Here is a 19,170-nt window from a genome sequence, read left to right as displayed (position 1 = left end):
CTTTGTCCTTATAGAAAATTGTATACAGAGACCCGCCACCAAAGTCTGTAACTCTCCTAGTGGATATTATCACTACTAAAATATGCTGTTTTATCAGACAGGAAGAGAGCAGGAAGTTAAAGCTTAAAAAGTAATATCATGAGACCTAACAGGACCAGATTAAGGTTTCAAGAGGAAACACGTGCTTAAACTGGTGGATAAAATTAATTTGAACTTTCATGAATCTCCAAACCATAGGTTCAGAAAATATGGACTAGTCTTGAATAGGTGGGTGAAAGGCAGAGATGGCCTCCAGATAGACTTTTAAGGAACTCATTGAAAGGCCTGACCTTCAGTTTTAGAGGGTATTCTAAAATGTCCTGAATTTGTGATGCAGATGGAGACACCTGGCAATGGCGTATCCAAATGGGAAACCTTTTCCACTTAGCCAAATAAGCAGATCTAGTGGAATGTTTCCTTTTATTAATTAAATATTTTTAAAATATTTGTCAATAGATTTTCTCTGTAGCTGTCAGCCACTCAGTATTAACGCCACGAGCTGGAGGTGCTGAGATTGGGATGTATCACCTTTCTTTGATCCTGTAATATTATGTCCTGGAGGACAGGTAACAGCAATAGATCTTGGATCAAAAAGATGTGTAGGTTCACATAACAGTATTGTCTCAGTGAGGCCAGGGCTATGAAAATCATCCAGGCATGCTCTTGTTTTAGCTTCAGGTAAGGGAGGGACAGGCCCAGTTGGCATTGCTGGAGGTCTATGTACAGAAGTCTTTGCCAGTACTAAGGACAACCCCAGTACTGAAATGAATTCTGATACTCTTGACAGTGGATCACCACAGAAGAGGAGGAATGGGGAGTCTGGGAAAAGGACTTCATTAGGCTTCTAGTCACTATATACGATTGCAGCATCGATTATAGAGATATGATCAATACTAAATGAAACATGGAAGGCATCATAGATAGTGGTGGAGCAGAGAGGATCCTCACTCAGACTTCAAGGCTAGAAGGAACCATTGTAATCATCTAGTTTGACCTCCTGTATAACACAAGCCATAGAACTTCTCCAAAACAATTCCCAGAGCAGATCTTTTAGAACAACATCCCATCTTGATTTTAAAATTGCCAGTGATGGAGAATCTATCACGAACTTTGGTAAATTGTCCCAATGATTAATTACCCTCACTGTTAAAAATGTATGTCTTATTTCCAGTCTGAATTTGTATAGCTTCAACTTCCAGTCATTGGATCTCTCCTAGATTGAAGAGCCCATTATTAAATGTTGGGCCCCCACATAGATACTTATAGACTGTAATCAAGTCACACTTAATCTTCTCTTTGTTAAACTAATAGGTTGAGCACTTTAAATTTACCACTGTAAAGCATGTTTTCTAATCCTTTAGTTATTCTCATAAACTCTCTCCAATTATCAACATCCTTCTTGAACTGTTGGCACCAAAACTGGACACAATATTCCAGCAGCAGCCTCTCCAGTATCAAATACAGAGGTAAAAATACCTTTTCTATTCCTACTTGTGATTCCCATTTATGCACCCCAGGATTGCATTAGCTCTTTCGGCCCAGCACACACATTCACCTAATTATCCATTGTGACCCCCATATCTTTTTCTGGGTCACAACTTCCCATTTGGAAAGTATGGCTTACATTCTTTGTTCTTACATGCACACGTTGATATTTACCTGTATGAAGATGCATATTGTTTGCTTCTGCCTAATCTACCAAGGAATCCAGATAGCTCTCCATCAGTGACCTGTCCTCTTCATTATTTACCATTCCCCAAAAACTGTGTCATCTACAAACTTCGTCAATGATGATTTTATGTTTTCTTCCAGTCATTAATAAAAATGTTAAATAGTGTAAGGCCAGAACCGATCCCTGAGGGACTCCACTGGAAACACACCAGCTATCAAAACCCTATCATTACATAACCACCATGTAAAGTAAGCTAATTACAATAAAAGCTGTCAAGAGTGAACACGCATGGGAGTTGGCAAAAGTAAGAAGTGCTCTCTCTCCAGAGGTTTGCTGTAAAATGGGCACTTTCACAATGTACAGAAACGCTACTACCATTACCAATGTTCCATGTTTAATTTTAATCGCCTTTTAAATGAACATCACATACAGGATACAATACAGTACTGTACTGAATTTAAAATCTCTCAGTGGGTTTATTAATATAGTAGTACAGTATTTATATTAATCCAAAGAGGAAATTCAGTACACTAATACAAATGCTTATTTTCTGGACTGAAACAAAAGAAAAAAAAATTAATTACCCGTGTTATCAAAAAGTCCTGGTTTCAGTCTACAGTAGCCTGTATTTATTTAGAAAAAAAAAAAGTCATTTATTTTTGTCTGCCTCTGCTACGATAGGAACATGTTTACCACTTCGTCTTTTATGTCGCTGAACAGCTCTAAAAGTCGGTTGTTGCACTTTCGGATGTTTTCATTTCATTCAGGAACAGAAATGATTTCACCCAGGAATTCACAGGCACCATTGCTATCCCCTTCATCAATATTAGTTTTTATGTCACTGTGTGAGTCATCACATGGCTTGTAATTTTCCAGGAGTTTTGTAGTAGGCTGTGACTAGTTTGTGACCTCTTCAGTTGTTGCAAGGTTCTCATCAATCTGGTATATCTGCACAACTGGCCTAAGACTTGGCGACATGTTGAGCTTCCTCTTGCGGTAGTTATGTTCATCTTCTGGAGGAATGTCTTCATTTGGTGAACCCGCAGTTGACTCAGCAAAAGTGAATCCACATTTAGCAAAGCATTTTTGATAGTGCTTGGCTCAATCTCACTCCAGGTTTGATGAACCCAGTTGTACACACTGCACTCCCATGTACACCCATGTGTGATTGTGTATCATTCATGTTCACCCGTATAGTGTAATTGTGTATTGTTTAATGCAAAGTATGTCATGTAAGATGTTTTTGGAATGCCCATAGCACATTGAACATTACTGTTATAGTGATATGTTTGTTGCAATGTCATATGTATGGTTATGAGGCTCTGCTATGTAATATTCCCAAATATGTCTCTCATGGGTTGAGACAGATCCAAGCAAAACTCTCAAAAAGCAAAGAGGCAGTTTATGCATCACAAAGGCATGCATAAAACAAACCAGCTCTTCCAGGAACAATGGATTAGTCTAAGCATCAATAAAGGAATTCTCACTGACACTCGTGGAGGAAGCCGTACAAGGACACTGTGTCACCTGACCCTGAAAGAGGGGGCGAGGTCCCAGGAGGGGGTGAAGGGACATGTTGAAAAGGGGAACATTTTGCAATCTCCCTTTCTCTCTCTTCCACTCCCATCTACAAACATCAAGCAACTGAAGCATTGATCACAAGGGGAGGACCTGGTTGGAGGCAGACCAGCCAGCCTGTGGTGACAATCATCTAAGACCATAAGGTTGCTGAAAGTGTTAAGCTTAGTTTAGAACGCGATTTGCCTTTTATTTACTTTTGATCAAATCTGACATGTTTTTCTCCGACTTATAATCACTTAAAATCTTTCTGTACATAATAAATGTGTTTGTTTTATCTAAAGCAGTGCATTTTGTTTAAGGGAGACTCCATCTGGAGTGACAGAGCTGGTGCATATCAATTTCTCTGATAAATTGATGAACTGATTATGAGCTTGCAGTGTCCAGTGGGCAGCACTGAACATTGTAAGACAGCAGTTCCTAGGGTTGCATCTAGGATTGAGGATAGTGGCTGGGGGCATACCATTGCATAATCCCATGAGTGGCCGGCTAGAGGAACTCACTGAGACGGGGTGGCAAATTGCTTAATGATGGCTGTGTGTGAGCTGCCCAGGAGTGGGAGTTCAGACAGCAGAGTGAGACATGCTGCAGGAGTGGAGGAATGAGGTGACACAGCAATACATTAGTCCACATTGCAGAGGGGAACATCACACTAGTGTATTGCATCCAGGATTGAAACCCTTTTCAAAAGCATTGGATCCAATGAAGTTATATCAGATTTCATTTGATGAAGAATACATTGAATTTGTCTTTTCCAAAATATCAGTTTTAGGATTTTAATAACCCTAATATCCATAGGCTGTAACAAGGAGGTGCTATTTGGGGGAAAGAAGCAGTTTAATGTTTGGCATGGGGCATTATCCACAAACAACAGAATTTTACATCCCTATAGTAGCAATTTGCGATCAAAACTTTGTAACCATTTTTCCAAAAGCTCTGAGTTTATCCATGCTTTTTTGTTGAATTCATATTCCATAGGCAATTCCTTGATACTGAACTTGCTAAAGCAAGTTGGGATTTATCAATCAGTAGAGGATTTTCTTTTTCTCCATTCATATTGTGCATAAAGCAAGGGTGATTCTTTCCTTTGAACATTGTCCATTTGAACACTGCTTGCCTTTGACAGAGGATTTTGCTGAGGCTGCTGTTTTTTAAAAACAGTCCAGTTTCATCCATACTGTAGATTTCAGATGGTTGATAATCCTGTATTAATTCAGGTAACTTTTGCTTCCACTCTGAAACCACATCTTGGTTCATGTTTCCCCTCTCACTGCATGCTGTACTACAAGCAAGGTTGTGTGTCTTCTTCAATGATTCAAGCCAGCCATTGCTGGCTTTTAACTTCCTGTTTTCCAACTCCTCTATGAATTTCCTGGCTTGCACTTTTAATATTGGATCAGAGACATTTACATGACGCGCGACAGTAGATTAAACCACTTGTGAGAAAAATGACTTGTATGTTTCCAGTTTTGGCATGTTTAATTTTCATTGAAGAATTTGCATTTGACTCATAATTGGTGAGGATTTCTGCCTTCCATTGTAACAGGTTTTGGATTTGTGTTTTTCCAATTACAAACTGTTCAGCAATTTGAAGGCAACTGGTAGTAGCTTCGAGCCATGATATCACTTTAACATATTGCTCCAGTGTAAAAAAACACTTCGGATTTGCCTTTTTTTTGGTGATTTCGTGTTGACTTCTTTTAGCTTTAAACTGTAACTTACAGTAGTGTACACCTTTCATTTCAACACATTCACATCTTCTTTTGAAGTTCCTGTGTGTTTAAGTTCAAGTTCACTTCTAGTTCCAGTTCACGTTGTGTACGAAGCCATATAATGCAGTAACTAATGCATAAAAGAAAAAAAATCTTTTCCTGGAAACATCAAAGAAACCAGACTGATAAGCGAAGAATAGTTTCTCCAACAGGTTTGTTTTCATAGCTGGGAGTAAGAAAATGTGGTTGCTTGTCGCAGATGACAAGCTATCTTTAGGCAAGAATTTAGGGTGGGGTCCTCAGAGTGACCTTGTTCTGAAGAAAAATTGAGTATGGTGGGTCTGCCACAAGGGCCCCCTATTTCTCTGATGCACCTCACAGACATGATGGCTACTAGGAAGGCTACTTTCATGGAAAGGTGTAGTAGCGAGCACATAGCAAAAGGTTCAAATGTGTGAGGTCCCACGGTGGAGTTGGAGCTCTGAGTAGAGGTTACAAACGCCCAGCAGGAATCGTCTAGTAGTTGGGTGGTCAAAGACCAAAACTCCATCCACCTTGTGGTGCAAGGTTGTAATTGCTGCCAAGTGTACTTATGAACTGATTAAGAGGCCCAATTTCTTAAAGTAAAGTATGTAGTCCAGGTCTACGGGCAGGATACAATTGGTGGCATCGATTAGTTTGTTTAGGAACCAGGTGACTGTAAATTATAGAGGCAACTCGAGCGTGTAGTTGGCCATCTGCTGTTTAACAAGATGTCCTTAACTTCTTTGGAGCAGATTATCTCTTCACCTTGGAACCATTGAGGAGCCAGGCTCTCAAATGGAGCATCTGTAGCTTAGGTGCAGAGTTTGACCTGCAGTCTGACAGAGGAGATATGAAAAAAAGTGGAACTGAATTTCTGAGGTGGCAGTGATGCTTTCACCTCTATTGAATTTATGTGGGCCTCAATAAAATCCAGTTGCTGAACTGATGTTAGTATTGACTTGTGAAGATTTATTTGTAGATCGAGAGCTGTGAAAAGTGACTTTGTCTTTTGTGTGGCTTTGATCACTTCTCCTCAAGTGTGAGCCTTGAGGAGAAAATCATCTAAATACAGGTATATCATGACCCCTTGCTTGCGCAGATGGGCTGCCACCACTGCTAGGACTTGGGAAAACATTCAAGGGGCTGTGGATACAACAAAAGATAGTATCGTGTACTGGAAGTGTTCCGTCCCAGTAAAAATTGGAGGAATCATCTTTGTGCTGGGTGCATGATGATGTGAAAATATGCGTCTTGTAGGTCGAGGGCTGCAAACCAAACCCCCCATTCCAGTGCAGGAATTATTGTTGCTAAAGGAACCATCCTGAAATACTGTGTTTTAACGCATTTGTTTAGTTTTCTGAGATCGAGAATGGGTGTTCATTCCCCAGACTTCTTCTGTGTTAAAAAGTAAGAGAAATAGAAGTCCTTTCCTCTGTGTTGTACCAGTACTGGTTCTACCGCATCTAGCTGCAGGAGGTGTTCTGTCTCAGGAGTTATTTGTTAGAGGGGTCCCTGAAGAGGGATGGGGAGGGGGGATGGAGAGGAACTGGATGGAGCAGCCATTCTTGATGATCTCTAGTACCCATTTGTCTGAGGTGACAGCATGCCAGATTGGGTAGAATGGTACTAGATGGTCTGTGAACAGATGGTTGGTGGAGTGCAGTGTTAGCAACAATGGCTGGGGAAGTTCGTTTCTGTGGCTTGACCGGTATTCGCTCCACCGTGATCCCTGTGAATCTGCCTAGGACTCTTGAGCCCGAGAAGTTACTCCTGGGCGACCACGGTGGTGCCGTGCCTCTCAGCACCATTCGTCCATGCCATGAAGTGGATCAGTGCCTCGAGGAGAAGCGGTGCTATGATAGTGAACAGTGTTATGATGGTGAGCGGTGCCTTCACTCGGAGTAGCATTGGCACCATGATCTGGAGTGTCATGGTAACCCTAATTGGTACCAAAGTTCTGGCCTGTGGTGGGATCATTACTTATGGTGTGCCAGAGAATACTGTCATGGCGTTGAGGCTCATGAGCCCAGCAAAGATGGGAGACGGTGCCTCGCTATCTCATTGTCAGCTTGCCCAGGATCGGGGCCAGTCCCTGCAGGGCTGTGCCCTGCTGGTCAAAAGACTCCTTGCTGCCTCATAAGCCTCTGGCATCAATGGTGCTGCCAGAGTCACCTCCCCTTCCTGGCTCACCCTCAGCAAGGTGTTCATGTGTGCCAGATTCGATGGTACCTCTTGCTGGGCTGGAGTCAATGATGCCAGCGGGCTTCCTGCAGCCTGGGAGGTAACCTTTGACAGTCTCACCCTCTCCACATTGTTCTTGAGAGCATGTCCAATCCGACATCTTCAGCCTCTTCCTTTGTACCAAAAATGTGGAATAGTGCCATGTCAGCGGTATCAATGTTCTAGTCGTTGGGGAAGAGACTCGGTACTAGGGGGCTCTTTGTGCTGGGGACACCCTGCTTTTCTGAGGCTCTCTAATTGAGGCTGATATGCTCCTAATTGAAGAGATGGTCAGCCCAAAGTCTGGTTGACGCTCCCACACCTGGACAAATGCAGCCTCCATTAAGAGGAACTTCAGCCTGGGTCTGAAGTTTCTGAAAATATGGCACTTCGCTGGAATGTGCCCCTCTCCCAGGCACTTCAGAGAACTATTGTGCGGGTCACTCACTGGTATCTTCTTTGGGCAGTCGCACACTGTTTGAAGCCCTGGGAACGCTGGATGCAGGGTGGGGAACTTAAGTAATCTAACTATCTTATCTAGCTATTTACACTTCAATACTAAGTATTTACAGTTGTTTAAAGGCACCACCCACTGAAGATAATGCTTGCAGAGCAAGAAGAGAACAGCGTTTCAGTGACCATCACCGATGAGAAGAAAGAAATTGAGGGGGCGGCGGGGTAGCAGTTGCCTATATACCACACCATGAAGGTGCCACTCTAGGAGGCACCAGAGCTGACCTGGCATGTAGCACTAGGAAAAAGCTTCTAGCAACAGTGCACATGGCGCATGCACACCTACATGGGAATTGACATGAGCAAGCACTCAAAGAAGAATCTAACAGAGGAACTAAACAGTATTTAATTGGAGATAGATTTTGGAAGTGGTCTCTGACTCCAATTCTGATGACATAGACAGCATTTGCGCTGGATGGGAAATACAAAATTTTGATACCAGCAGAACTAGTATCTAATAGCAGTCTTATTCCTGAATGAGCATGACAGGGAAAGGACTGCATCTTGAGAAAAATCAAAATTTTCTTCTGCAAAAAAAAGGACTCATCAAGGTCCATGAAAAACGATGACTCTGGATTGGGAATTGGACATGGGACCTGTGATTTAGTAGGAACAGATCAAGTTGAAAAGACTGCTCCAGATAATTCAATTAGCACAATGAAGCACATTTCTGTACTGGAGAATGTGATGACTGCAATGACTGATTGTGGCACCAGAAATAATTATGCTTCTACAAACTCATGTCTATGTCAGCAATAACTATTTAATCTAATCACTGTTGGCAGTTACAGATGTTTGACTGAAAAGTTACCTGCTGTTCAACTTTTAGTCAGTATAGATATACAGAAGAGGAACTGGCTCAGTAGCAGTTCTTGGAGGCCTTCATAGCCTGTGCAGATTGGTTAACAGGCTTGTGAGATTTATTATCTTTGAAGTTGGTCTTGGGGCATCTAGAAATTAGAACCTGAAAAAAAATCTACCTATGGCCTTGCCAAAGGACAGCCAGTCCTTAGGGTACTTAACTGAAGTGGTCCTGAATTATTGGGTCTGTCTGAAAGAAGCCAAGTCTTTGGATGAATGTTTTTCAAAGTCTAGCCCAGGCTACTCCCAAAACCATTATTCTTTTCTTGACAGGAGAAGTTCATAAGATGTAGCTTCAATTCTACACCACCTGTTCTTGGTTTTAGCTGTAGGAAGTTAGTCAGAATGTTGCCTGCCATAATCTAGGCCAACACCGTAATCAAATCTCTAGTGGCAACACATGCAAATTGTTAGTTATAACAGTGCCCACTCCACTACAGATTGCAAAAAGAAAGAGGTTTATGTTTCTTTTTAAAAAACTTCTCAAGGTAAATCACATGGAGTTTCCAGGTTCTTGGAGACTACCTGAATCAACAGAAGAGAAACATAAATGTATTTCCTGAATTTATAGCATCACAGATCACGTGTCTGTTTCTTTCTCCATTTATGTATAACTCTAACGATTATTATAGCCTTGGTGTCGGGGAGGCTAGGACAGTAGTAGTCATTGTCCTTTAGGAGCAAGATCAATACATGAGGATCTGGTTTTCTTTGAGCAGGGTTTAATGAGGATTTTTAAACTTGGGGGATATGAGAAAGTCAAGAAAAAAATTAGAAATGGGAAATATCCATTTGCATATGGATGCATTTTGGGTATTTTATCTGGGAACTGACATATGTTCTTCAAATTGCCTCTATAGCATGCTCAGAGATCTTTATTTGGATATCCAGGTGCACCCCATACTGATCCATGCTGGGGGCTGACACAAAAGTGTGTTTATGGGGGCTTGGCCTCTTAAATCTCTGAAGTAAGGGTTTATAAAACAAGAAAAGCCTGTATATTAAACAAATCTGAATGAAGATGCTCCGTTTTGTTCACATTTTGTCCTCTCAAAAGTGCATCATGTTAGCAGAAAGAGAGCATGTTCTTTGATTAGTGTTGTTTGTTATTTAATAAAATAACTAATACCAACGATGTAAGATGAAACCCCCACTTTGCATATATAATCTGGGTGGATGATCTTCATATGTTAAAAAGCTGTCCTCATTCCAAGTATACAGTTCATCATGAGATGACAAAAGACATGTCAGGCAGCTGTTCTGTTTGCATGTGGTTTCAAATGTAGATAATCTTCCATTCTCAAACTAAACCTTATTTTGCATGAGTGCTTTGGAGAGCTTTAATATGAATCTAGCACGTGTGCAAAGATGACATTGCTGCAACACAAAGTTTGCATTTGTGCTGATGGAGCTCCTCTACATACCAGTATTAAAGAGGCTACAGTTCATTGTTTTCAAATGCTTCAATGTCTATGCAGATGAGGATTTATGAATTAGCTTAAAGAGCTCTACCGTGGTATTTCGAATGTGGAGTGGAGGTTGTGCAGGTGGAGATTACACCCTTGCCATAGACCATCCACTACCTCTTTCTATTTGGAGCAAGGTGGTACGCATTTAAGTGCAGGGACTGTGTCTTCATCGGTACTTGGAAACCATCTACCATGTTGTGGGTGCTACTACAACAAAATATAATAAATTCGTAGGCAGACTCTTATTGATGCTCTGCCTGCAAATGTTAATGAAACTAGCCTGCTCCCAGATGGCTCACTGAAAAATGCTGTATATCTGATTATTAAGGGTTCGATAGGTGTTTTGTCTAACAAATGTAATTTCATTGAACTGAAACAGAAAAAGTTTAATTTTTTTTTAATTAGGATAAAAGGCATCAAAATAATTTACAGTGCAGCGCTGTAATAATTTTCTGTGGGAAAACACACATACTTTGTTTCATAACTTACCTAGAAATCTCAGCTTGGGAATTTTTCTCACCATCAACTGTGAAAGGCGATGCTCCAGTTAATAACTCATACATAAGAACACCAAGACTCCACCAATCAACAGCCTATCAATGAAAAATTATATAGATAGTACTTCAAAAAGCATATTATAAAAATAAAACAATAATCCTAGGAAATAGTTAACAAAAAGAGAACTAGGTTGCTGTTTAACAACGTAAAGGCAGGGTACTGTGAAATTACAAAATTTAAGATATTATAGAGTAATAAAATTGAGATAGTGTAAAAAATATTTAACTAAATTATATATATAGGCATTCCCCCATTTGGATTTATGGGAAACTACTAAATCATAGCAATATAGGATTGGAAGGGACCTCAGTAGTCATCTACTCCAGTCCCCTACACTGAGGCAAAACTAAATATTATCTAGACCACCCCCTGACAGATGTTTGTCTTACCTGTTCTTAAAAACCTCGAATGACAGTTTCAAAAGCTCCCTAAGTAATTTATTCCATTGCTTAACTACCCTTACAGTTAGCAGGCTTTTCCTAATGGCTAACCTAAATCTCCCTTGCTGCATTGTAAACCAATTTATCACCCTCTTCTTTATAAAAACCTTTCACATATTTGAAGACTATTATGTCCCCATCAGTATTTTCTTCTCTAAACTAAAAAAACCTAGTTTTTTCAACCTTTCTTCATAGGTCATTGTGATGGGGTTGTGCACCCCACACTGGCACTGAAACAGCTGAATTAGGCCAGGTGGGCCCAACCAACTGATTAAGCTGCCAACAGGGGAAATTTAGGCTGTATGGAGGGTGCTAATGAGAAAGAAGCTCATCAGTGAGGAAACAGATGGGGCTTCTGTAAAGCCAGGAGGCTGGCAACAGTGTGGGTGGCAGCAGGGAGGAAAGTCTGCAGTCTCTCTTCCTGAAGTAACTAAGAAGGAAGGAGGGAAAGAAGCCCCTGAGAAAAGGGATAGGAACCTGGAGGAAGAGTTTACCTAGTACGACTCAACGAGGCGTCTGACTCGTAAGGCTGATGAAAAAGCTTAAAAAAAGTACAGGAGGAAATTGTTCAGGGAAGAGAGTAGTAGGGTTGGTGAAGTCCAAGACCAGTTGCTCACTAAAGGACCCTGTACTGGAACCCAGAGTAGAGGACGGGCCTGGATTCCCCTACCATCCACTGCAGAATGGTATTGCTAGAGCAATGAATAGGAAGACTGCCTGAGTCACTGTGGGAGTTACATAGTCAGGGCAAGAGGACGTGAGGAGCGCCTGAACCAGGCAGAGCTATCCCCAGAATAGCCAGAAGGGAGCATCACCAAGCATTGAGTAGAGCGAACACTAACAACACGGTGGAGAATGTGGGCATGATGGTCACCTCTGATACAAGGCATCACAGGATGAGTACCCTGGTGAGGAGTTAGAGAAACTGTAGGGCAGTAAAACCTCGACAAAAGGAGAGAGTGAGGGACCATAGCCAAGAAAGGACCACTAAGTGAAAATGGAGATTCGAACAGTACAGGTTGTTTTTATTTTGCTGAGGGAAGTTATCCCCTACCAGGGTGGATGCCAGAGTTGCCGCTCCCAGAGGGGACCTGATAACCACCAAGGTATGTCCATGCCACAAGGGAACAGATACTGGAAAAATCAGCAGGGACTGTGGGTGGCCCAAGTATACCTACAGGATTATTTGGTATTGGTAGCTGATCAACTGCAGTGGTTGTATAAAACCCTACAAGAGGGAAGTAGGAGAGGTTGTAAGGGCCATGAATGGGAAAGGCATGCCAGGACTAGGAGGCCAGAGGCCCAACCCAGATGGTATTACAGCTGGGATTCAATCTCCAGCATCCTTCCTAGTTAAATTGAAGAGGTTAGGCTTCCTGATATTAATGGACAGTCCCGTGATCATGATGGAGGAAGGTAGAAGCTGACAGTTTTGGTGGTTCTTGTCTCTTGATTTAAGCAAACATCTTTCTGTGTAGAGGAGGCTTGCTTCAAAATAGAGAAAGGGATGCTTGTAACAGTGTGACTTGATTTTCAAAAAGCATTTAACAACATTTTAGAACATATCTCATTTCCATCATATAAACTAGAATAATGCCTTGCAAAAACTGGTAAGTGGTTTCCTAAAATAAAGCTTCAATATTAATTTTAACATTCCCAAATCTGTCTTCAGATTATTGATACTTTCTTCTGGGTAATAACTTGATATGCACATTCTAATAAGGATCACTTAGAAAACAGCTGTGAAGTGAAGTAAGCCCAGGTTTGGGTGCTTGATTCTCTCCACCCCAACGTCCCCCCAACCAATCTTGGGTTAGGAGATCTAGAAATGGGCGGATCCTGATAGGTAGGTGTGTGAACATCAGTAGAAGTTCTGTGATCCAGAATTGTCTCAGTGCAAGAAGGAAGATGGTGGCTCTATCACAATGGATCTTTCCTCCAACTTGCGGTAATTGGGGATCGGAGGAAAGCGTATCTGAGACCATTTACCCAGGACAGCGTCACTCTTGAAATCACAACCTATGGCTCACTGAAACAATACAGGGAAAGTTTTCTGTTAGTCTGGAACATAAAGTGGTCTGTAGCATTCCCTTGGGGTCAGGCTAGGAGGGAGGCCAACCTGTGACACTGGGTCAGGGAACAATCAATTAGCAGTCTACAGCTCCAGCCTCCTGAACAGGGCTGAGCTGGGAACAGGCTTTTGCCTAGACCTCCTGGAGGCAGCCAACAGACAAACAATCTGGGGCCCTGGCACTGTGGGTGGGGCTAGCAAGCAGTAGGGGCTCTGGCCTCGTAGCAAGGCACAGCTATAAAGCAGTCAGACCTATTAGCCTAGCATGATGTAGCTACCACCCCAACGATGGGTTCAACAGAAGGGGAGGGGATAGAGTGACTTGGGTCCACCCTACTCCATCAGAGCCCTAACAATGGCAGAGTGTTCCGCCACAGGGTTGGCAAGGATCCAGCTGAAACACACCGAACTGTGCTCTAACAACCAAACAGATTAAAGACTGGCTTCCCTGGGCTACTTCCTACCAGAGTCTGGGTGGGCATTCTATAGTCCAAGGGTCATCTGTCTTCTCGGGGTACACTGAGATCAGTAGTCCCGGTAGCCCCTCTCCAGGGTCAATCTCCTCTGGGGGCAGGGTGCTGCAGAATGTAGACTGGGTTCCAGAATTCTGCAGCAGGCTGGAGGCATCTGCTTCCTTCACTGGCTCCTTGAAAACTGAGCTGCCCGGCCCACCTTTTCCACTTCTTGTCAGGTCCCTTTGCTTCTGGCTGTGGGGAGTGGGGCTGACCCAGCTCTGCCCACCAGAGGGAGTGTAGAGGTCCCTCAAGGTCTGGCTCAGAGGGAGGCCACCCTGCCTCATTACGTCCCATAACTGAGTGCCCCACTATGTAAATATCTTGGTTATGATAATTGTGGCTTTCCCATTTGTGGTCTGCAGCGAAACTTCTGCTTAGTTTGGCTGCCAGGCAGTTGTGAACACCTAGCATATCTGCAGCCTGTATCATGATGTTGTTTCTGATAATCAGTTCCAAAGTCCGACTGCTTCCAGGAAGAGGAGACAAGATCTTTCTCCTCCCTGTTTTTTTATATACACCACCATAACGATATTGTCCAACATTATGTGTACATAGAATGCATTTATGAAGAGAAGGAAGGCCTTGCATCCAAGGTGAACCGACCTCGGTTCCATTAAGTTTATATGCAGCCTGGCCTATTGTGGGATCCAGGTACCCTGAGCAGTGTGGTAGTCTAGGTAAGCACCACACCCAGTAAGAGCAGCATGTCAAAATGGTGGTTCTTGGTATGTGAGAGACTATCTGGACTGGGGTGACCATTTATAATATTATTTATATCAATATTACAAAATTACAACAAATCTTGCAAAATATGCCATGTAAGATATCATTGTAAAAGTTATGATTTACTGAATATGAATAGCTCATCTATATGTATGTATCATCTTTGTATTGTAAGCTATGAATATGTGTGATATTTCTGTACCTAAAATTTGTGCCGTGCTACTTGGTGACATGCTTAACATATTAGCCTCAGCACTGTCCAGCTTGATTGAGGCCCAATCAAAGGTCATTAGCTATACAATGCACCCAGGCAGATAACTCAGGGGCTACTCTTATGAGTCATTAGGACATGCAGAGGCATGCCTGTGAACTGAGAACTCCAAGTGCTTTTCTATGCACAGATGCACAGGCTTGTGTTTGGGACAAGCCACATGCAAAAGCACATAAAAGGCAACTGCACCATCTCTATTTTGTCTTCATTCCTGTTTCCTACCTCTGGATCAAGTACTACTTTACATCTGAAGCTGTGAAACAAAGGACTGAGCTCCATCCAGATATTGGATGTACACCAGAGGAACTGTACAAGCTTGCAAACCCCAACACTGCTAAGAATCTGATATATATGGACTTTGAAGTCGTTTGTATGTATCTGATTGCTTTTATCATTTAGACCTCTCATCTTGTTTGTTTCTTTCCTTTTATAATAAACCTTTAGCTTTAGAGACTAAAGGATTGGCTAGCAGTATGATATTTTGGGTAAGATCCAAACTCATATTGATCTGGTAACATAGCCGACCCTTTGGGGATCAGGAGATCATTTTGGTAAAGTGAATAGAATTTTTAAAATAATTTGTCTCTTTACTGGACCCTTTATGATTGGAAGCCAGAGATTGAAATGCAATAAAGGGGGCTGGGTATTTCTTTTTTGGGGCTTCTTAATAAGCAGCATGGTAAATCAGGAGCACTGTTTGTGACTGGTTGGTGAATCTAACAAGTATTATCCACCAGTTTTGGGATATTCTGCTCTCCTTTTGCATCCTGCCCTGACCTTGGCATTTTCAGGTGGGCTACCCTAGGCATGTATGGGTCACAGTATGGGAGGGCTGAAAGAAGTCCCCACCATGACTTTGTTTAGGTTCAACCATCAAGCGAGGGAGTGCGGCCATGTGGCCCAACAGTGACAAACAAAGGTGCACTGTTGATCACAGTTTATGGATGATGCAGGAAATCAGGTTGCTCATCACATTAAATCCGTCTGCAAGGAGAAATGCTTTCTCAGCGAATTAATCCAATATGTGCTTCTATAAACTTTATTGTCCTTGGGAGTGACAAAATGGAATTTTCTTTGTTTATACAAATGCCGAAGATAGCAAGATATCCAGTTGCTGACATGATTTCTTGATGAGATTGGCTTACCAGGAGCCAGTTGTTCGGGTATGGGAACACTATATAGCCCTGGTACTTCATCTGGGCTGGTACCACAAAACAAATTTTCGTGAATACTCTGGGTGCAGCAGTGAGTCCAAAGACGAGTACCTGAAACTGGTAATGTTCCTGTCACACCATGAAACTGAAAAACTTCTTGTGGGATGGGTAAATATCTATGTAGAAATATGTATCCTCCATGTCGAGAACTGCAAAGTACATTCCTTCCTGAAGGGAGGGAATTATAGATGCCAATTATAGATGTATAATCATCCTGAATTTCAGCTTTTTGATAAAGATGTTGAGTTGCCACAGGTCCGGGATGGGTCTCCACTCTTCATCTTTTTTGGGAGATTAGAAAATATGGAGAGTAGAACCCTCTCCTTTGGCATTGAGGAGGGACAGGCTTTATTGCCCCCCCCCGATGTAACATAAGAATGGCCATACTGGGTCAGACAAATGGTCCATCTAGCCCAGTATCCTGTCTTCTGACAGTGGCCAATGCCAGGTGCTACAGAGTGAATGAGTAGAACAGGTAATAATCAAGTGATCCATCCCCTGTTGCCCATTCCCAGCTTCCGGCAAACAAAGGCTAGTGACACTTTAGTGCATGGATTTGTATCCCTACTCATCATGGCGAATAGCCATTGGTGGACCTATCCTCCATAAACTAATCTAGTTCTTTTCTGTGCCCTGTTATAGTCTTGACTTTCACAACATCTTTAGACAAAGAGTCCAACAGGTTGACTGTGTGTTGTGTGATGCACTACATCCTTTTGTTCGTTTTAAACCTGCTGCCTATTAATTTCATTTGGCAACCCCTAGTTTGTGTGTTCTGAGACGGAGTAAACAGCACTTCCTTATTTACTTTCTCCACATAATTCATGAATTTATAGACCTCTATCATATCTGCCGTTAGTTGTCTCTTTTTCAAGCTGAAAAGTCCCAGTCTTACTAATCTCCTCATATGGAAGCTGTTCCATACCCCTAATCATTTTAGTTGCCCTTTTCTGTACTTTTTTTCCAATTTCAACACCTTTTTTGATATGTGGCGACCAAATATGCATGCAGTATTCAAGATGTGGGCATACCAGGGATTTATAAAGCGGCAATACATATGATGATATTTGCTGTCTTATTTCTATCCCTTTCCTAATGATTCCCAACATTCTGTTAGCTTTATTGTCTGCCACTTCATATTGAGTTGATGTTTTCAGAGAACTATCCACAATGACTCCATTCCTTGAGTGGCAACAGCTAAATTAGACCCCATCATTTTATATGTATAGTTAGAATTATATTTCCAATGTGCATTACTTTGCTGCCATTTTATTGCCCAGTCACCCAGTTTTGAGAGATCCCTTTGGAACTCATCACAATCTGCTTTGGACTTAACTATCTTGAGTAGTTTTATCTCATCTACAAATTTTGCCACCTCCCTCTTTACCCCTTTTTCTAGATCATTTATGAATATGTCGAACAGTACTGCTCCCAATACAAATCCCTGGGGACACCACTATTTAGATCTCTCCATTCTAAAATCTGACCATTTATTCCTACCCTTTGTTTCCTATCTTTTAACCAGTTACTGATCAAGAGAGGACCTTCCCTCTTATCCCATGACAGCTTACATTTCTTAAGAGCCTTTTGTAAATGACCTTGTCAAAGGCTTTCTGAAAATCTAATACACTATATACACTGGATCACCCTTGTCAACATGCTTGTTGACCTCCTAAAATAATTCTAGTAGACTGGTGAGGCATGATTTCCTTTTGCAAAAACCATGTTGACTCTTTCCCAACAAATCATGTTCATCTATGTATCTGATAATTGTTCTTTACTATAGTTTCACAACCAATTTGCCTGGTACTGAAATTAGGCTTACCGCCCAATAATTGCTGGGATCGCCTCTGGAGCCTTTTTTAAAAATTGGCATCACATTAGCTAACCTCCAGTCATCTGGTAGGGAAACTGATTTAAATGATAGGTTATACACCACACTTAATAATTCTGCAATTTCACATTTGTGTTCCTTCAGAACTCTTGGGGTGAATACCATCTGGTCCTGGTGACTTATTATTGTTCAAAAGGGATTCTGCCCTGATGAAGAATCACAATTGGTGAGAATGGTCCCTGAAGTGGAATCAGGAAGAAGATAAATGCTGTGGAATAGCCCTGATAGATAATCACCAGGACCCAACTGTCTGTGGTGATCTTGTTCCAGCTGTAGGCAAACAGAATCAGACAGCTCCCAAAGGTGACAGGAGGAGAAGTGGGTGGCATCAATGTGGGCCTGCAGTTGAGGGTGAATGTAGGTTGTGGCAGTAGGAGCTAAGAAACTGTACCTCTGAGTCCTCTGGCATTTGCGCAGAGGCTCAGGTGGACACTGGTAATACAGAGTGTGTGGAACAGGTGGTCTTGGTCTAAAGGGCTGTCTCTGCTGTTTCTTCCTGGAAGCTGAAGTGTAACCCAGGGACCTCAGAGCAGATCTTGAGTTCTTCAGTGAGTGCAGGGACTCATCTGTCTTTTCATTAAAAAAGCTCACTGAAGGGGAAGTCCTGCATGATGTTTTGGATCTCACTAGAAAATCCTCACAACTGTAGCCATGAGTCCTTCAGCCTGCCAAGTCCTGTGAACAAAATCCTGGACATTGTGTCTGAGGCATCTACTGCAGCCTAGAGGACAACCTTTACTACTAACTCCCCTTCATCTAGAAGGAACTGGAACTGGGTTCTGTCCGCTATGGGACGCCTATCTTTAATATCCACAAGCCTGGCATAGTTGTTAAAATCATGTTTTGCTAACAATGCTTGGTAAATACTTATACAAAATTACAAATCTGCGGAGAAGATCTTCCTTCTAGGAAGTCAAGTGTCTGACTGCCAGGATTTCTGGTAGTGTGACTCTTTCCTCGAATTGGGGACAGGATGAGAAAACAAAGTCAGTTCCTTTGGCAGGAACAAAATAAGGTCTCTTGGCCCTTTTTGATATAGGGGCACAAGATGCTGGTGTGTGCCATATCACTCTGGCTGGCTCCTGTACCTTGTTAATTGGAAGGGTCACCTTACTCAGTCACTCTGGTTGCAAAATGTTCAGACCCCAGCACTGAGGGTCCTGAACCTCCTCTAATAGCATCTGTAGATCATTTGCAATCCTATGTAAGAACTCCTGGTACTGAATGACATTCAGGGGAGAAGGCAACGAAGGAGTGACTGCATCACCCAGGAATGATGAAGAAGCAGCCTGTAGCAAAGCGCACTCTGCTCAAATCCACTAACAGCTGAGAGACCTTTATGCTGGTAAAACACTCAGTGCAATTTATTTACAATGTTGGTTCCCACCACTCTTGT

General features: G+C 42.1%; 1 protein-coding gene across 2 annotated transcripts in view; it reads right to left on the bottom strand.

Moving 5' to 3' along the window:
• The window catches only part of RPS6KA5 (ribosomal protein S6 kinase A5), a 168,259-nt gene that overhangs the window by 73,183 nt on the left and 75,906 nt on the right, over positions 1–19,170 (bottom strand). For both annotated transcript variants that reach the window (XM_067556314.1, XM_067556315.1), the window contains exon 7: positions 10,578–10,681. In XM_067556314.1, the coding sequence (XP_067412415.1) occupies positions 10,578–10,681 (104 nt within the window). The remainder of the gene's footprint in view (positions 1–10,577; positions 10,682–19,170) is intronic.

Source organism: Emydura macquarii, unplaced genomic scaffold, assembly GCF_026122565.2.
Source record: "Emydura macquarii macquarii isolate MOO-44397 ecotype Brisbane River unplaced genomic scaffold, CSIRO-AGI_Emac_v2 contig_1713, whole genome shotgun sequence".
NCBI lineage: Eukaryota > Metazoa > Chordata > Testudines > Chelidae > Emydura > Emydura macquarii.
The sequence above is the reverse complement of the archived record's forward strand: the minus strand, read 5'-3'. Positions and strand labels throughout refer to the sequence as shown.